Source organism: Trichomycterus rosablanca, chromosome 22 (assembly GCF_030014385.1).
Source record: "Trichomycterus rosablanca isolate fTriRos1 chromosome 22, fTriRos1.hap1, whole genome shotgun sequence".
NCBI lineage: Eukaryota > Metazoa > Chordata > Actinopteri > Siluriformes > Trichomycteridae > Trichomycterus > Trichomycterus rosablanca.
In genome coordinates, this window is record NC_086009.1 from 8,945,198 (window position 1) to 8,966,044 (window position 20,847).

Below are 20,847 nucleotides of genomic sequence, written 5' to 3' on the forward strand. Positions count from 1 at the left end.
ATGTCAGTGTCACTGCAGTGCTGAGAATCATCCTGTAGTGGTCCTGACCATTGAAGAACAGGGTGAACGCAGGCTAACAAAGCATGCAGAGTAACAAATGTACTACAGTCAGTAATTGTAGAACTATGAAGTGCTTCTATATGGTAAGTGGAGCTGATAAAATGGACAGTGTAGAAACAAGGAGGTGCTTTTAATGTTATGGCTGATCGGTGTAAATTCGATAAATCATTCATAAGCTACTCCTACTGTATAGATACATTTTGTGGATGCACATCTGTACAGGTCATTCTGGTATGAGTGTATTAGGTGCAGCAATGTTGTGGGGATTTTAAAAACTTGCTGGCCTCTTTATTAGGAACACATACCTGTTAGTACTCGTTCTGGTTGGGACTTGAATAGAAGCATCAAGTAACGAGTCACTCAAGTACTTTAATTAAAGATTTTAAAACTATAAAACTTATTACAGACATAATTATAGATCAGCCTACCAGTCTCACACACAATGTTTGATGGTGTAAAAGGCTAATTAGTAAAAACCCATTAAACAGACAGTGACTGAGTACGGTTTCTTAACCCATGAAGTCATACATGAGCAAGTGCCCTGAAGAATGAGGAAATCCACAGTGCTCGCACATACACACACACACTACCACACTTTTACACAAGAAGAGGACACAGCAACATCAGATCAAATCTGTAGTCTCTCAAATGGAGAGGTTTTTGGCTTACTTTTGGATAGTACTGGCACTATTTACTTTTACAGCATTTACAACAGTTACAGGTGAGTTCTATATCCTTTCATATAAGTAACATATATAATTAATTAAGGGTGGTAGGGTAGCGTTACTATGTACTGTTATTTTGTGAAGGCAAACGTTACCATTCAGATTATTATTAACATGTATAAATAAATTGTATTAATTATTCTGCTGATTTAATTTATGAATTTAAAGTGGGAAAGTAGATGTTTACAGACAGATAAGACCTGGATGATATAAAGTTCCAATTTGTGCATTTATATTACGATACACTGACACCATAATAAACATTCTTACAGTGGTCAATGTGGTCAAATAGTCCAAACGTCACTGATTTATATATTTCATATGATTAATAATATGGCTCTTCTGTTTTCTTGACCATCTGATTGCAAATGTTCAGCTAAAACAAAAATATATACAGTGGTACCTGTGGTAACTCAACACCAATTGGTTCTGGGAGTGGCGTTGAGTTTAAAAGGCATGGAGGTATTTTTTAAGGTATTTTTTCCCATAAGGATGTATGCTGCACAGCTGTGCCAGCTGTGTGGCTGGGCGGCTATATGAACAACATTTGGCTGTCGTTCGTAGAGGGTTAGGGAGCCGGATAGGGACCTCATAACTGATGCAATTACGACCTCTGCTGGCTGGTTGACGGCGTCTCCACAGAGTAGAGGAATAATGCTGATCAGGGTGTGGCTCTCCGTGCACAGGGCTGATTCGCATATGAACTCAGCTGGTGCAGGTGAAAAAAATGCAGTCGGCTATTGCTCACGTATCGGAGGGGACCTGTGTCAGTTCTCTCTCCTCAATCACTGGCGGGGGTCAGCACCAGTAGAGAGAGGCATAACGCAATTGGGTACAAATTGGACGCAAAATGGAGAAAATGCATTAAAAAAAGGAAACCAGTGAGGAAAATCCAGCTAAACACAGATACATGTGGAGCTTTTAGAGTGAATCTGACGGTTATTCCACACAAATGCAGATTCGTCTCATATGCGCACTTTGATGCTGTGTTACCGCACCGCCCAAGCTGAGCGCTGAACAAAGCGACTGCTCATTGTAAATTTTTAAAAAAGAAACTGAATATGTTGAGTTTAAGGGAAACGTTGAGTTTAAGGGTACAAATTTCTCGACGAAGGGCGTTGAGTTTCAAAGATTTTGAGCTTAGGGGACGTTGAGTTACAAGGTACCACTGTATATACTGTATTTTTTTAGTTTACCTAGATCTGAAATAACATGCACTAATATGCTAAAGCAAACAATGAGAATGTTTAAAAGTATAAAAATATTAAGACTTTCAACAGGTCTTTTATAACCGCCTTGTTTCTACACTCACTGTCCATTTTATCAGCCCCACTTACCATATAGAAGCACTTTGTAGTTCTACAGTTACTGACTGTAGTCCATCTATTTCTCTACATACATTTTTTAACCGGTATCACCCTGTTCTTCAATGGTCAGGACCCCACAGGACCACCACAGAGCAGGTATTATTTAGGTGGTGGATCATTCTCAGCACTGCAGTGACACTGACATGGTGGTGGTGTGTTAGTGTGTGTTGTGCTGGTATGAGTGGATCAGACACAGCAGCCCTGCTGGAGTTTTTAAATACCGTGTCCACTCACTGTCCACTCTACTAGACACTCCTACCTAGTTGGTCCACCTTGTAGATGTAAAGTCAGAGATGGTTGCTCATCTATTGCTGCTGTTTGAGTTGGTCATCTTCTAGACCTTCATCAGTGGTCACAGGATGCTGCCCATGGGGCGCTGGTAGCTGGATATTTTTGACGTGTCAGTGTCACTGCAGTGCTCAGAATGACCCACCACACAAATAATACCTGCTCTGTGGTGGTCCTGACCATTGAAGAACAGCATGAAAGGGGGCTAACAAAGCATACAGAGAAACAGATGGACTACAGTCAGTTTCTATATGGTAAGTGGAGCTGATAAAATGGACAGTGAGTGTAGACACAAGGTGGTTTTAATGTTATGGCTGATCGGTGTATATATTAAATGCACTTCAGTAGAATGAAGCAAGTCAGAGTCTAGCACAGTTGGTGTATGTACTTTTATACACTTGTTTAAACTTGCCCTTGTCTCTTTAAAAATATCACCACGTTACAAAGTTCCTGTTATGTCCATTTTTAATCAGATTTTCAATGTACATTCTTTTGGTAGTCTTCTTGTTACTGCAAACATTGTAGATATTGTGCACATTGCTCATCAGATTAACACCTGTCTCATAATTGTCTCATATTTCTCAATATTTACTATGCATTAATCTGTGAGTTTGTATGGCGTAATGGTAATGCTGCCATGCTTCTGGTAACAGCAGTGCATACTGTCTGGGGGTTCAAATCCCAGGCTGGGCTGACAAATACAGAAGGCGCATAACATAACATGATCCTAGCTATTGCAGGGACACACATCAGTGCACCTTTAGCGCTGGTCACAAGCCTCGATAAATACAAGGGTTGTGTTAGGAAGGGCATCTGACGTAAAAATCTAATATGGGGATGAATGATTCACTGTGTCGACTCCTAACAGGAGCAGTTGAAAGGAATCGATTCATTCATTCACTATGCAATAATCTCAAAAGTGGACCACCTGGCGCCCATATTCCACTAGCACACAAGCGCCGAGATTCTGAACTCCCCGGTTCAAAACTCGGTGTTGCCACCAGTCGGCCTGCAGCAGACACGGTTCTGCTAGGGCGGGATGACCGGACTATGTGGGTGGGGTCTTCAAACGCTGTATAAGGACCCTGATTGGGGCGCCTGTGCAGAGTGCATAGGTGAAAAAGGGTTCCGCTAAGAGCTGTGCGCGAGTCGGAGGAGGCGTGAGCAGCAATATACCCACCTCGACTGCAATCGGGGATCCCCCAGGAGCGGAAGACAGATTGACTACGCTAAATTGGGAGAAAACGGGAGAAAATGCATAAATAAAATAGAAAAAAAGGACCATCTGGCATGATGTACCCATAATTTCCTTGCTTGTTAACAACATGCAAGTCAGTAATAAGCTAAAGTATATGAAAATAGGCTGTCCTGCTGTTCTGCTTATGTCTTGGTCATCATGCAAATACTGCATGATACAAACATGTATTGTGAAAACGTCCTCAAGTGTTTAAAATTTCTTAAACGCTGCTTCTTCCTATTCCAGATTACTTACAAACATCTTTACTGATAATGCTCTAAGCCATAATGATACAACTAATACATGTGCTTTCAGTGCTTTAGTATGAGCATGACTTAACATGTTGGAGTGAGTCAAAATAATGCCTGCAAGGTAAAGAACCTAAAGTAATCAAAAGTGTGTGTGTGTTTGTGTGTGTGTGTGTGTGTTTCTAGGTTTAAACATCTGTACCTCCAGAGGTGTGAAAACCTGCAAAGAATGCCTTTCCATCCACCCATCCTGTGCTTGGTGCTTTAAGAATGTCAGTATTTGACGTTTTTATTATTATTAGTTTTAATGAAAGTGATGTACATATAGACTGGTAACAAAACAAAACAACATTAAGTGTCCTACAAAGGTAGTGACACGTTTACAGCGGTACCTTGTAACTCAACGTCCTGTAAACTCTAAATCTTTGAAACTCAACACCCTTTGTCAATAAATGTGTACCCATAAACACTTTGCACATCAGATTAGACATCAGACCTGTCTCATAATTGTCTCATATTTCTCAATATTTACTATGCATTAATCTGTGAGCTTGTGTGGCATAACGGTAAAGCAGCCATGCTTCCAGTAACAGCAGTGCCTAAGGTCCGGGCATTTAAATCCCAGGCTGGGCACACAGATAAAGAAGAAGCATTACCTTACATGACCAAGCCATTGCAAGAGCACACATCAGTGCACCTTTAGTGCTGGTCACAAGCCCGGATAAATACAAGGGTTGTGTCAGGAAGGACATACACATTAATTTGGTTTTTTTTTTTTGTATTATTGGTTCTAATGAAAGTGATGTACATATAGACTGGTAACAAAAGATCAACATTAAATGACCTTTTCTTCGTCAAGAAATGTGTACCCTTAAACTTAACATTTCCCTTAAAGACTCTTGGGCATAGATGGCATCATCAGGACTTGACCTTTCAGAAAAGGTGTTCTATCAGGTTGAGGTCAGGACTCTGTCCAGACCAGTCAAGTTCTTCCACAACAAACTTGCTCTTTCATGTCTCTATGGAGCTTGCTTTGTGCACTGGTGCGCAGTCATGTTGGAACAGGAAGGGGCCGTCCCCAAACTGTTCCCACAAAGTTTGGAGCATGAAATTGTCCAAAATCTCTTGGTATGCTGAAGCATTAAGAGTTCCTTTTACTGGAACTAAGGGGCCGAGCCCAACTCCTGAAGAACAACCCCACACCATAATCCCCCCTCCACCAAGCTTTACATTTGGCACAATGCAGTCAGACGAGTACCGTTCTCCTGGCAACCGCCAAAACCAGACTTGTCCATCAGATTGCCAGACAGAGAAGCGTGATTCGTCACTCCAGAGAACACGTCTCCACTGCTCTAGAGTCCAGTAGCGACGTGCTTTACACCACTGCATCCGACGCTTTGCATTGCGCTTGGTGATGTAAGGCTTGGATGCAGCTGCTCGGCCATGGAAACCCATTCCATGAAGCTCTCTACGCACTGTTCTTGAGCTAATCTGAAGGCCACATGAAGTTTGGAGGTCTGTAGCGATCGACTCTGCAGAAAGTTGGTGACCTCTGCGCATTATGCGCCTCAGCATCCACTGACCCCACTGTCATTTTACGTGGCTGAGTTGCTGTTGTTCCCAATCACTTCCACTTTGATATAATACCACTGACAGTCGACTGTGGAATATTTAGTAGCGAGGACATTTCACGACTGGACTTGTTGCACAGGTGGCATCCTATCACGGTACCACGCTGGAATTCACTGAGCTCCTGAGAGCGACCCATTCTTTCACAAATGTTTGTAGAAGCAGTCTGCATGCCTAGGTGCTTGGTTTTATACACCTGTGGCCATGGAAGTGATTGGAACACCTAAATTCAATGATTTGGATTGGTAAGTGAATACTTTTGGCAATATAGTGTATGTTAACCAAACAATACGTGTGTTTGTATGATTGTATGTGGTTATCAGGACATGGGAACGGGCAGTCCTATTGCTTACCGGTGTAATCTGAAGTCCATCTTGGTGCAGTCTGGATGTCAGCCCGAGTTTATTGAGTATCCAGTAAGTAGTGTGACGTTGGAGGAAAACCGTCCTCTCAGTGCCCAAGCTCAGGGATCGACCGGTGACATCACCCAGATTCAGCCACAGCGAATCCGCCTTACCCTGCGCCCAGGTGTGATGCAGAAAAATTACTTCTGCAACTGTTAATACATTATAAGTTATGTAATAAGTATTGCAAAATATACACACAGCTATTTAGATCATATGTCCATTAACTTTGTGGCAACACATTCCAAAAAAAAGTTGGGACGGGGACAATTTAGGTCTGATAATAAGGTAAAAAAATCAGGTGATGTCAATAGGTGACATGGTACAAAAGTAGCATCAGTGAAAGGCTGAGGATCTCCATGAGATAATTATTAAAATGTTTAAAACCCTAAGCTGAAGATCCATGATCTCAGATCTCTCAGACGACACTGCATGAAGAGCCGCCACTCAACTATAGCTGATATAACCACATGGGTGAGGGATTACTTTGGCAAACCTTTGTCAAGCACTACAATACAGAGTTACATGCACAAATACCACTTTAAACTTTACTGTGCAAAAAAAGAAGCCTCATGTTAACCATGTCCAGAAGCGGCGTCTGCTTCTCTGGGCTCGGAGGCATCTAGGATGGACCATCACACAGTGGAAACGTGTATTGTGGTCAGATGAATCAGCATTCCAGGTCTTTTTTGGAAGAAATGGACGCCATGTGCTCTAGACCAAAAACGAAAAGGACCATCCAGACTGTTATCAGCAACAAGTCCAAAAGCCAGGGTCTGTCATGGTATGGAGCTGTGTCAGTGCCCTTGGCAAAGCTCATTTACACTTCTGTGATGGCAGCATTAATGCAGAAAAGTACATTGAGATCTTAGAGCAACATGTGCTGCCTTCAAGGCGTCATCTTTTCCAGGGACGTCCATACATTTTTGCAAAACCACATGCTGCATACATTACAAAGGCATGTCTGTGGAAGAAGAGGGTATGAGTACTAGACTGGCCTGCCTGCAGTCCTGACCTGTCCCCAATAGAGAATGTGTGGAGAATTTGTTGCACATCTTAAGACGTGTTTGCAGGAAGAAATGGGACAAAATAAAAGCTGAAACACTAAATCACTTGGTATCCTTGGTGCCAAAAAGTCTTTTAAGTGTTGTGAAAAGGAATAGCAACATTACAAAGTGGAAAATGCTTTACTGTCCCAACTTTTTTTGGAATGTGTTGCAGACCTGAAATGCAGGAATGGATGTTTATTAATAAATGAAATATCTTGAGTTGTCTACAATCCCTGACGTTCAAGAATATGGACTTTTAACTGTATATCTTTGTCTCTCCATTTTGATCAGATGACTCAAAGCGTTTTACAGTGACCGTCCGTCAAGTGGCTGATTACCCAGTTGACCTGTACTACCTGATGGACTTGTCCTATTCTATGAAAGATGACTTGGTCAATCTCCGCTCCCTTGGAAATGAACTGGCCGTGGCTATGGGTCGTACCACTAGTAACCTGCGTATGGGATTCGGGGCATTTGTGGACAAAACACTTTCCCCATATATGTACATGTACCCAGAGGACGCCATAAAGAACCCCTGTCTGGGGTGAGTAACAGTAAAACGTCTACATTTACATGCACCAGCTAACACAATCTACTCTTTAATGGACGTTTCAGTTGGCAGAAATATTAATAACCTTTTGTTCGGGTCTAATTAATATTTGTGTTCTTTTTTTCTGTACGACCCTGTTGCATTCTGTGTGATGAAGTATTAAGACGACTTGCTGGCCACAGTTTGGTTATAAGAATGTCCTGTCATTGACGGAGCAGGTGACTCGCTTCACAGAGGAGGTAAAGAAACAGCAAATATCCAGAAATAGAGACTCACCAGAGGGAGGATTTGATGCCATCATGCAAGCGTCGGTGTGCAAGGTAACAAACTAATACCTAATGAAGTATTTTAATGCATATATTAATGTTATATACATATGCATAAATTGCTGCATAAATGCATTTGCAGCAATTAGAGCCTCAAGTCTTTTCGAGTATGAATGTCTTATCAGGTTGGATGCGGAGCGTCGGTGTAGAGCCATTTTCAGATCTCACAAGAGATGTTCAATCAGGTCAAGTCTTGAAGCCACATCTTTGTTATCTTGGCTGTGTGCTTAGGGTCATTGTTCTCTTAGAAGATAAACCTTCGCCCCAGTCTGAGGTCCAGAGCGCTCTTGAGCAGGTTATCATCAAGGATGTCTCTGTACATTGCTGCAGTCATCTTTCCTTCATCCCTGACTAGTCTCCCAGTTCCTGCTGCCGAAAAACATCCCCACAGCATGATGCTGCCACCACCTCCAGCTGTGACGCTTGGCATTCAGGCCAAAGAGTTCAATCTTGATATGCACTGTCTACTGTGGGACCTTATATAGGCAGGTGTTGGCAATCCCCAATCATGTCCAATCAACTGAATTTACCACAGGTGGACTCCAATCAAGTTGTAGAAACATCTAAAAGATGATCAGTGTGCAGGACCAACAGACCAAAAACCACTGCTGAGCAAGCTAAGGGCGACACTGCCATGGAAAAACTGCTTTAAAATTACCGGAAGAAACCCCATCAGGGTCCCCATCCTCTTTGGGTAACCATGAGATGCTAGTCTCTGTATGATCCTCCTTTTAAATGCATCAATAATAATTGTATATACATATGGTAAAGACTGTTGAAAAGCACAAATAACTCTTATTTATATATCAACGCATTCACCCATCAACTCAGAAATCAATCTGTCTGCCTGTCTGTCTGTCTTTCTGTCTCTCTTTGCATTAGGATAAGATTGGCTGGAGGTCTGATGCATCCCACTTGCTCTTGTTTACTACAGATGCTACAAGTCACACCGCCTTGGATGGCAAAATCGCTGGTCTCGTCCAACCCAGTGATGGAGAGTGTTACGTTAATAATGACAACTACTACGCCAAGTCTACTGTACTAGTAAGTCAACTGTTTGTATCGTGATTGTATTGGGCTTATTAAATTACTCTGGCATTTCTTAGCCATGTTTCTATCAACCATGCCTGTACCATGTTAGCAAGTACCATGGATAATATTTGCATTTTGTCATGTACTTGGGAAAGAATGGAAAATCAACAGACTTGAAGAATCCCCAGTAATTAATTCTGCCAATAAGCAATTTTAATTCAGTATGTGGCTATATAATGCAAACTAGAAACCTGAAAGCTTTAGAAAAGACAGATGAAACAATGTCTTCTTACTTACACTTTGAGGTTTTGTGTTGTTTTTTTATGTTTGATTAACAATGCTGATACTAACGTGCATCCTGCTACCTGATCTTACAAAGAAATAGTACAAATACTTTAACATACACTATATTGCCAAAAGTATTCACTTACCCATCCAAATCACTGAATTCAGGTGCAGAATCACTGAATTCTGCATAGTGCGCAGAGGTCGCCAACTTTCTGCAGAGTCAATCGCTACAGACCTCCAAACTTCATGTGGCCTCCAGATTAGCTCAAGAACAGAGTGTATAGAGCTTCATGGAATGGGTTTCCATGGCCGAGCAGCTGCATCCAAGCCTTACATCACCAAGCGGAATGCAAAGTGTCGGATGCAGTGGTGTAAAGTACGCCGCCACTGGACTCTAGAGCAGTGGGGACGTGTTCTCTGGAGTGATCAATCACGCTTCTCCGTCTTGGCATTGTGCCAAGTATAAAGTTTGGTGGAGTGTTTTTCAGAAGTTGGGCTCGGCCCCTTAGTTCCAGTGAAAGGAACTATTAATGCTTCAGCATACCAAGAGATTTTGGACAATTTCATGCTCCCAACTTTGTGGGAACAGTTTGGGGATGGCCCCTTCCTGTTCCAACATGACTGTGCACCAGTGCACAAAGCAAGGTCCATAAAGACATGGATGAGCGAGTCTGGTGTGAAAGAACTTGACTGGCCTGCACAGAGTCCTGACCTCAACCCGATAGAACACCTTTGGGATGAATTAGAGCGGAGACTGCGAGCCAGGCCTTCTCGTCCAACATCAGTGTCTGACCTCACAAATGCGCTTCTGGAAGAATGGTCAAAGATTCCCATAAACACACTCCTAAACCTTGTGGAAAGCCTTCCCAGAAGAGTTGAAGCTGTTGTAGGTGCAAAGGGTGGGCCGACATCATATTAAACCCTATGGATTAAGAATGGGACGTCACTCAAGTTCATATGCGTGTGAACGCAGACGAGCGAATACTTTTGGCAATATAGTGTATTATTGAAATTGCTATACTGTGAAGTCTAGGTCCATAATAAAATCAGCCCATTGGCTGAAGTACCATTTAAAGCCCGGACACACATTTCATGGGGAATAGATCCATTAGTGTTAAAATTATTTTGACTCACCGGGTATAATTATTCAAGTTATGTTATACTTTACTTCAGGGTGCGTTATGGTGTGAAACAAGTAACCACATTACTTCTGGTGTGAAAAAGAAGTAGCTGACAGTGATCATTGCTGCATGTATTATTATTATTCAATTTTACTTAACCACTGACTGAGGACGCATCTCAACTGACATACGCCCCCTCCGGCACGTACAGTCAGTACAAACTGCATTTTCCACCTGCACATTTTCCACCTTTCTATCAGAACCAGCATTAACTTCTTCAGCAATTTGAGCTACAGCAGCTCGCCTGTTGTATCGGACCACACGTGCCAGCCTTCAATCCCCACGTGCATCGATGAGCCTTGGCCGCCCATGACCCTGTCGCCAGTTTACCACTGTTCCTTCCTTGGACCACTTTTGATAGATACTGACCACTGCAGACCGGGACCCCACAAGAGCTGCCATTTTGGAGATGCTCTAACCGTCGTCTAGCCATCACAATTTGGCGCTTGTCAAACTCGCTCAAATCCTTACGCTTGCCCTTTTTCCCTGCTTTTAACACATCGACTTTGAGGATACATTTTTCACATGCTGCCTATTATATCCCACCCACTAACAGGTGCCGTGATGATGAGATAATCAGTGGTATTCACTTCACCTGTCATAATCTTATGCCTGGTCGGTGTATATATGTATATCATTTTTTGCATGAATTATTCAAGTTATGTTATCTTTAACTTTAACGTTATGTATGGTGTGAAACAAGTAACTACATCACTTCTGGTGTGAAAAAGAAGCTGACTGATCATTGCTGCATGTATTATTATTATTATTATTATTATTATATTAAGTTGTAAATGCCAAAAAATGTGTACAAAAACCCTGGAGTAAATATCTATCACAAGAGTGTTTATTTCAAAAAATATATATATTAATGTTGCATTAATTGATTTGTTAAAATCTAGGGTGCATCGTGCATGGTGTAAAACAACTGGTTGCTGTTTCCAGTTCTGGTGTGAAAAAGAAGTAGCTGATGATGAGCATGGCATTTCTTGTTAATGCAAAAAAATGCATAAGCCTTGGCGTGAATGTTTATTTTAAAATAAATAATTATTAACTGTTTAACAAATGTATACTACAGTTCCACATCGATACATTCTCTGATTGGCACTTAAGTGTTTAAACCCAGAGTCTGGCCTTTAAGAATAGTACTAACTGTAGATATTTTGTATAGGATATAGGATATAGTGTGTAATTTGAGACACAGCATCTTCTTTTCTATAAGTTAAAGAATGAGTTATAAACATAAAACACAAAATAAATAGTTTTTATAATTTAACAGGTAATCACTTTTTTGTGCCGCTCAGGTGGCGCAGCGGTAAAACACGCTAGCACACCAGAGCTGACATTTCGAACTCTTTGGTTTGAAACTGGGCTGGGTGGCTACATGAACAATGATTGACAGGGTGGGGAGCCAGATAGGGACCTCATAACTAATGCAATTACTACCTCTGCTGGCTGGTTGATGGTGCGGACGGTGTGGCTCTCCTCACACAAAGCTGATCCGCATATGAACTCGCCTCGTGCAGGTGACAAGATGCGGCCGGCTACGGAGGCGTGTGTCAGTCTCGCTCTCCTCAACCAGAAGTGGAGATCAGCATGGAAAGAAGCTGGGATATGTGAAAAGAGCATTTCATTGTACTGTACATGTGTATATGTATATACGACACATAAAGGCATTCAATCTACCTTAGATTATCATTATCATTAGATGCACCTCTGCTTATGACTTGATCGAATCATAAATATACTGTATGCCTGCATAAAAAGACAAGAACTGGTTATTCTGTTCTGCTGGATTCTGTATGTTTAAAAAGTACGTGGCTTTGTATTGTAGGACTATCCCTCTCTTGGAATGGTGACTGAAAAACTGAGTGAGAATAACATTAACCTCATCTTTGCTGTAACAGAAGATGTGGTACCTCTGTACCTTGTGAGTTCTCACACATACACGTATAGTATTAATGCAGTCTGTACCACCTGTCTTGTAATATTGCAAGGTTGCACCTCAGTGCTCACCCACAGTTAAATCTCTCAGAATTATAGTAAGCTGATTCCTGGCACCACTGTCGGGTTATTGTCTCGCGACTCTAGTAACGTCATCCAGCTCATCTTGGACGCCTATGCGGTAAGCTACACATCTTGGTAAAACACCCACTTTACAGTGATGTTGATTAAAATGACACTGACTCTATATATTTCCTCTCTATGTAGAATATTAGATCAAAAGCTGAATTGGAAGTTTCAGGTGTTCCGGAGGAGTTGAGCCTGTCGTTCAATGCCACGTGCCTTAACGGAGAGGTAGTACCAGGGGTCAGATCCTGCTCTGGGCTTAAGATTGGAGACACGGTTAGTATCAGAATAAACCTTCACCCTATTTTCTGTACATTGTGGGTTTGAGCCCAGACTAGGCCACAAGCTGTTTGTGGTTAAAGGCAGGAAGCATGTTCTAGCCGAGGTTGGTGGCTGACATGTGATAGGGGAGATCCAATAAGCAATTGGGCAAAATAGGCATGAAAGACCAAAAATTAGGTAATTATTTCAGATTAGGACCAACAATCTTGACACTTATGATGGCACAATGGTTACAAGCTTATTTGTTAAATTCTTAGTCATAGCCATTCAGAGTAAATCTCTCGCCAATTGCTCAAGTACCAAAATAGGAGGGTGAACAACACTGGCAAACATTTAATACCTCATCTGAAGCAATTATTTTAAAACAGGTCCACACCCAGGCTTGTATTGTGTTGGTCCTCCTTTTGCTGCCAAAACAGCCCTGACCCATCAAAGGCATGAACTCCACTAGACCCCTGAAGGTGTGCTGTGGTATCTGGCACCAAGATGTTAGCAACAGATCCTTTAACTCTAAGTGTAAGTTGTGAGGTGGGGCCTCCATGGATCGGACTTGTTTGTTCAGCACATCCCACAGATGCTCGATTGGATTGAGATCTGGGGAATTTGGAGGCCAAGTCAACACCTCAAACTCGTTGTTGTGCTCCTCAAACCATTCCTGAACTATTTTGCTGTGTGGCAGGGCACATCATCCTGCTGATGTAAAAGAAAATGTGATTCGTCAGACCAGGCCACCTTCTTCCATTGCTCCTTGGTCAGCACGGGCACCCTGACTGATCTGCGGCTATGCAGCCCCATATACAACAAACTGTGATGCACTGTGTATTCTGACACCTTTCTATCAGAACCAGCATTAACTTCTTCAGTAATTTGAGCTACAGTAGCTCGTCTGTTGGATCGGACCAAACGTGCATCAATGAGCCTTGGCCGCCCATGACCCTGTCGCCAGTTTACCACTGTTCCTTCCTTGGGCCACTTTTGACAGATACTGACCACTGCAGACCGGGAACACCCCACAAGAGCTGCAGTTTTGGAGATGCTCTGACCCAGTCATCTAGCCATCACAATTTGGCCCTCGTCAAACTCACTCAAATCCTTACGCTTGCCCTGCTTGCCTGCTTCTAACACACAACTTTGAGGATAAAATGTTCACTTGCTGCCTAATATATCCCACCTACTAACAGGTGCCGTGATGAAGAGATTAGCAGTGTTATTCACTTCACCTGTCAGTGGTCATAATGTTATGCCTAGTTGGTGTAGATTAGGGTCACTGCAAATCTAGACAAAGTTCTTTATACTGATAACCTGATGGGAGTATATAACACAATAACATACCAGACCTGACATCTTGAATTCGTGGGCACCCACATGGACAGTGATTGGCTCATCCGTTGGGTTGGTTTGCCAGAGGGGATCCCTCAGAGCTGCTGCAATGACAACCGACAGGGGATAATAGAGATTGGTGTGACTCTCTGTACGCAACTCAGAAATTCTAGCCAAAAGCATTTTATTCTCTCAAAAAGAGGACGTCCGTGAAAACGAGGACATATGGTCACCCATATCTATAATAACTTATAGCTATATCTTAAATATGGCCATGCCCTGACACAGTCGTAGAAGAACTTTGTCTTTGACTCTCTGTCTCTCCTTCAGGTGTCATTCAGTGTAGACGCTAAACTCCGGAGCTGCCCCAAAGAAAAAAGACGCACCTTTACGATCAAGCCTATTGGTTTTAAAGACACGCTACAAGTGACAGTCGACTTTGAATGTAGCTGCTCGTGCCAGGACTCCTCTCAGCCCGCTAGCCCTGCCTGTCACAACGGCAATGGCACTCTGGAATGCGGGGTGTGCCTGTGTGACGCTGGCCGCTTGGGGCCTAAATGCGAGTGCACCGAAGGCGACTTCAAGCCCACCCAGACAGAAACCTGCAGACCCTCCCCCGGCGCCCCCGATTGCAACGGACAAGGCGACTGCATTTGCGGCCAGTGTAGCTGTTACTCAAGAGACTACGGGAAGGTGTGGGGTAAATACTGTGAGTGTGATGACTTTAGCTGCATCCGATCCAGAGGACAACTCTGTTCTGGTGAGTTTTTGCACAGTCACAGCCTCATATGATCTCAGCTTTCAATCTTACACCGATCAGCCATAACATTAAAACCACCTCCTTGTTTTTACACTCTGTCCATTTTATCAGCTCCACTTACCACATAGGAGCACTTTGTAGTTCTACAATTACTGACTGTAGTCCATCTGTTTCCCTGCATGCTTTGTTATCCCCCTTTCATGCTGTTCTTCAATGGTCAGGACCACCACAGAGCAGGTATTATTTGGGTGGTGGATCATTCTCAGCACTGCAGTGACACTGACATGGTGGTGGTGTGTTAGTGTGTGTTGTGCTGGTATGAGTTTGTACATACCGTGTCCACTCACTGTCCACTCTATTAGACACTCCTACCTAGTTGGTCCACCTTGTAGATGTAAAGTCAGAGACGATCGCTCATCTATTGCTGCTGTTTGAGTTGGTCATCTTCTAGACCTTCATCAGTGATCACAGAACGCTGCCCACGGGGCGCTGTTGGCTGGATGTTTTTGGTTGGTGGACTATTCTCAGTCCAGCAGTAACAGTGAGGTGTTTAAAAACTCCATCAGCACTGCTGTCTTATCCACTCATACCAGCACAACACACACTAACACACCACCACCATGTCAGTGTCACTGCAGTGGTCCTGGGAGATTCCTGTCCATTGAAGAACAGGCTGAAAGCAGGCTAAAAAATATGTAGAGAAATAGATGGACTACAGTCAGTAATTGTAGAACAACAAAGTGCTTCTATATGGTAAGTGGAGCTGATAAAATGGACAGTGAGTGTAGAAACAAGGAGCTGGTTTTAATGTTATGGTTGATTGGTGTGTATATTAAAGGTGTTTTTGTTCACCACAGATGCTAATACTATGCTATAGTAAACCTGTTTCCTTGTTGTTGCACATGGGCAGAGTTGGCACTAAAAGAAGGCCTGAAATACCAATCTTGACCATACATGGTCCATACATAGGTCTACTCCAACACATTAGGACATCTGGTCATTTGTAGTGTCAGTTAGGTTGCCATGTTGTATAGTTTGGTTCTTTTTATCTACACTGATTGACCATAACTACATTTAATATATTTTCTATTTATTTAAGTATATTCTCCCAAATTAGGGTAGTCAATTTGTCTTCCGCTGCTGGGAATCCGACCCATGCGCAGTTCTAGCGAACCCCTTCTATTCGCCCTTGCGTTCTGCACAGATGCCTCTATCTGCTAATAAGGGTCCTTGCCCAGCGTTTGAAGACCCCACCTACATAGTCCGGTCATCCCGCCCTAGCAGACACGGTGGCCAATTAGTATCTGCTGAAAGCACTGCCAGTTATGCCCGCTAGATGGCGCCCAGCTGAATAGCCTGCTGCTCTACCTGAGCGCCCATTTTATATAATTTCAAAATGAATGTATCTGCATCTGCTACCGGCAGGCTGGTGGGATTGTCGAAGGGGCCATGTGACCAAAAGAGGCCTGCAGTCAGGGCAGTTGGATATGGTTAGATTAAAGAGAAAACTGGTGGTGGAGGGGATTACAAAAATAGACCAGATAAAAATGTATTAAAAAGTAATGGTTAGAAACTTGGGCAGCACGGTGGCTTAGTGGGTAGCACTGTCGCCTCACAGCAAGAAGTTCTGGGTTCGATCCCTAGGCGGGGCGGTCCGGGTCTTTACTGTGTGGTGTTTGCATGTTCTCCCCGTGATTGCGTGGGTTTCCTCCGGGAACTCCGGTGTCCTCCCACAGTCCAAGCACATGCAGTCAGGTTAATTGGAGACACCGAATTTCCCTATAAGTGAATGGGTGTGTGTGTGTGTGTGTGTGTGTGTGTGTGTGTGTGTGTGTGTGTGTGTGTGTGTGTGTGTGTGTGTGTGTGTGTGTGTGTCTGCACCTATGGTTGGAACTCCAACAGCTGAAGACACGTGTAACTACAGTAATTACCCTGCTGTAATAGCATGTTGCACATAGTCCTGACATATAATGATAAGAGCAGCTCTTTAGTTGTATACAGTATGTATGTTATTTCACAAGTCTGTTCCAGACATTTAGAATTAAGTTAACTTTAATACTTTGGACTTGATTTCACACACCAAAAAGGATGTAATAAGTACAGTGAGCCATTTGGCTGCTACATTAGTGTTATGACATACAACCCCAAATCAGAAAAAGTTGGGACAGCATGGAAAATGCAAATAATAAAAAGAAAACACAGAGTTTCTTACATTGTCTCACGCATTTGTTGACAAACTGGAGATCCTCTGATCATCTTTGCTCATCAAAGACTCAGCCTTTCCTGGATGCTGCTTTTGTACCAAACCATGATTACAATCACCTGTTTGGAATCACATCATTATTTAGTTTTTTCACCTCATTACTAGCCCTAATTTGCCCCTGTCCCAACTTTTTTTGGAATGTGTTGCAGGCCTAAAACTGTTTCTGATTTGGGGTTGTATATTTATAAGTATGTTAATGCTTTTACTGAAGTAAAAATACATATTTGATTCACTCGTACCAGAGTAAAGAGTATTTGTGAATGAGAGTGTGTAATTCTGCCACCTCTGATCCTCATCTAATGAGATGTCTGTGCATGGCTGTAGTCAGACATTTAGCAATGTTCTTATGTTTCATAAGCACACGGGCTTAGACAGTTTTGGTGAGCAAACATGGTGTAGTTGTTTGTTTATTGCTCAAATGAATATGTGCATTCTGTCAACATATGATTTTGTAAGCACAGTGGTTTTAGAAAAGATGGGTCACTAGACTGGTGTTGTAATCCTGTAAACCAGTGGATTTTGTTAGATAAGATACAGAGACCTTGCAAAGTCTTGGTGCATGTTTGTGCACGTTTGCAAACTCTTTGGTATGTTTCATAGCAGGTCATGTTCCGCTCTTGGTGAAGACTTGCTTACAACAGTAAATCCCATAGTTAATCCAGAAAGATTTGTGATCTAATCTTACACCATTCTGTCCGATGCTTTGGGTAGGATTACACAACATATCTGTTAATCATTACAACATGATTCTTCTTACATTGCAGTATGAATGTTGCAAACGTTGTTTTTACACTCACTGTGCATGTTATCAGCTCCACTTACCATATAGAAGCACTTTGTAGTTCTACAATTACTGACTGTAGTCCATCTGTTTCTCTACATACTTTTTTACCCTGCTTTCACAATGTTCTTTAAGGGTCAGGACTCCCACAGGACCACCACAGAGCAGGTATTATTTAGGTGGTGGATCATTCTCAGCACTGCAGTGACACTGACATGATGGTGATGTGTTAGTGTGTTGTGCTGGTATGAGTGGATCAGTGGTGTCCACTCACTGTCCACTCTATTAGACACTCCTACCTAGTTGGTCCACCTTGTAGATGTAAAGTCAGAGACGATCGCTCATCTATTGCTGCTGTTTGAGTCGGTCATCTTCTAGACCTTTATCAGCGGTCACAGGACACTGCCCACAGGACGCTGTTGGCTGGATGTTTTTGGTTGGTGGACTACTCTCAGTCCAGCAGTGACAGTGAGGTGTTTAAAGACTCCAACTCATACCAGCACAACACACACTAACACACCACCACCATGTCAGTGTCACTGCAGTGCTGAGAATCATCCACCACCCAAATAATACCTACTCTGTAGTGGTCTTGTGGGGGTCCTGACCATTGAAAAACAGCATGAAAGGGGGCTAACAAAGCATGCAGAGAAACAGATGGACTACAGTCAGTAATTGCTTCTATATGGTAAGTGAAGCTGATTAAATGGACAGTGAGTGTAGAAACAAAGAGGTGGTTTTAATGTTATGGCTGATCGGTGTAAATTGGCAAGTGAAATTAGCATAATCACAGTTTACACCAGGGGTTTTCAACCTTTTTGGACAGGCGCCCCCCTTTGTGTGCCAACCGTGAAGTTGCACCCCCCCTCCCCCAACTTGCGCCACACCCCCCTCCCCTTCGTCAACCACCGCACAGAAATCATTGAGACAGCTTCTGACAAGCTAAAAGAACGCAATTAATGTTGTGCACATTACATAATTTTGCTGATTGAAAATATTATTTTAAAAAGATAATACAGTCCGACCCCATCTGAGCCGATTCTATCAGCACATTATATAAATTCGTGGTTCACTTTGGTAAATCATAAGCGGTTCTTGCTTTTTGACGTAGATGAGAGCAGAAAACTTTACTTCACAGAGCATAGACAAAAGTTCATCAATTACTAAGTTGGTTAATTCGGGATCATCTGCTCTGACTGAAAACGTTTAGCTCCACAGGCAGAACGACTCTGTGGTAATACTCAGTATAATTAAGCCTGAGCTTTTTAAGGTAAGCGAGTCACACAAAATGTTCTGTTGTAGTTGGTGTTCATTTACAACCGCAACATTTATTATAACAGTAAACACGGAGAGATGACTGAGAAAAGAAACTTACGCTGCGCTTAAAATGAATTGACTCCCGAGTCACTTATAATCGATACTGTAAACAGAGCGTCTCTCTTAAAGACACAAACACGTCCTATAACAGTGGTCATTGCTTTTGACACCGGTTATCTTCGCTGTGAGCCCTATTTTGAAGTTTTTTTTCAGACGGAACTGAATAACATTAAACGTGCGTGTGAGCGTGGTCAGTTAGAGTAATGAAATATGTCTCCCGTGGGTGAAAAATGAATTGCTTTAGTTTTAGAAGTAAAAAAATCTCGTAATGCCACGCCCCCCGGTCAGGCACTCGCGCCCCCCCAGACAAGTACCGGCCCACAGGTTGAAAACCCCTGGTTTACACAACACTCTCTAATTAAGTTAGTCTATTATATTTTTTATTAGTTTCATTACAAAAGAGTCTCGTGTGGCTCGTGTTTGCATCTTGTTTACTCCATCTGAGCCCCAACAAGAAAAGTTCGGACACCCCAAATTTAAATAATTAATAGAAGAGTGCTAACTAACAACCCCTATCCATCAACCACCCAGAATCAGGTTTAAACAGGGCAAGACAAGCATAGGTGAGGTACAGAAAACAAGAATGTAAATGTTGTAAATCAGTTAAATGTCAGTTAAATGACTAGCTGAGACTCATGAAGTAGTGTACACAGTAGTGCGGATCAGATTGCATCAGACTGTGAGCCAGAGGAAGTAATTTTACAAAGTAGCGGAATGTTCTTTTTAGTAAATGAATGTGCAGTTTTTGCAATTTTATTATATACAGTCAAACCGGAGAGTCTGCACACCCCTTTCACCTTCTCCACGTTTTATTACATTACAGACTCATTCTATAATAGATTGAGTTCATTTTGTCACAGAATTCTACACAAAATAGTCCACAATGACAAAGTGAAATGTTTTTAGACGTTTTAGACCCTTTGATATGACACCCAAACGTGAACTGAGGTGCATTTTGTTTTCACTGATACTGCTTGAGATGTTTCTACAATTTAACTGGAGTCCACATGTGGTAAATTCAATTGATTGGACATGATTGGGGATTGCCAACACCTGCCTATATTAGGTCCCACAGCTGACAGCGCATATCAGAGCAAACTCCAAGCCATGGGGTCAAAGGAATTATCTGCAGAGCTCAGAAACAGCATTGTGTCAAGGCATAGATCTGGAGAAGGGTACAGAAAAACTGCTGCAGCTTTACAGGTCCCAAACAGCACAGTGACCACCATCATTCGTAAATGGAAGAAGTCTGGAACCACCAAAAATCTTCCTAGACCTGACCGCCCGGCCAAACTGAACGATCAGGGAAGACGGGCCTTGGTCAGAGAGGTGAGCAGGAACCCGAGGGTCACTCTGACAGAGCTCCAGCGTATCCTTGAGGAGATGGGAGAACCTATTACAAACACACTAAGTCTGAAGTAATGCCTCCAACAAAAATTAGGACAGGGCCATTTAAGACAAGGAATAAGACATTTAAACATGTGACAAGTACATGCAAAAGACATACAGTTGTTACAAATCAGACTCTGTGCTCCTGGAGTTTGCCTCCGTGCCTATGTGCCACGCCCCTCCAGGGGTCTTTCTTTGTGGAGTTTGCATGTACTCTAGTT

The 20,847-nt window shown here is 42.6% G+C and overlaps 1 protein-coding gene across 1 annotated transcript in view; it reads left to right on the top strand.

Moving 5' to 3' along the window:
* Positions 1 to 708: 708 nt before the first annotated feature.
* itgb3a (integrin beta 3a) overlaps positions 709 to 20,847 on the top strand; it is a 29,162-nt gene continuing 9,023 nt past the window's right edge. The window contains exons 1-10 of the mRNA XM_063018552.1: positions 709 to 781; positions 4,112 to 4,197; positions 5,878 to 6,082; positions 7,299 to 7,551; positions 7,715 to 7,877; positions 8,766 to 8,927; positions 12,219 to 12,314; positions 12,420 to 12,509; positions 12,596 to 12,730; positions 14,387 to 14,816. Of these exons, the coding sequence (XP_062874622.1) occupies positions 709 to 781; positions 4,112 to 4,197; positions 5,878 to 6,082; positions 7,299 to 7,551; positions 7,715 to 7,877; positions 8,766 to 8,927; positions 12,219 to 12,314; positions 12,420 to 12,509; positions 12,596 to 12,730; positions 14,387 to 14,816 (1,693 nt within the window). The remainder of the gene's footprint in view (positions 782 to 4,111; positions 4,198 to 5,877; positions 6,083 to 7,298; positions 7,552 to 7,714; positions 7,878 to 8,765; positions 8,928 to 12,218; positions 12,315 to 12,419; positions 12,510 to 12,595; positions 12,731 to 14,386; positions 14,817 to 20,847) is intronic.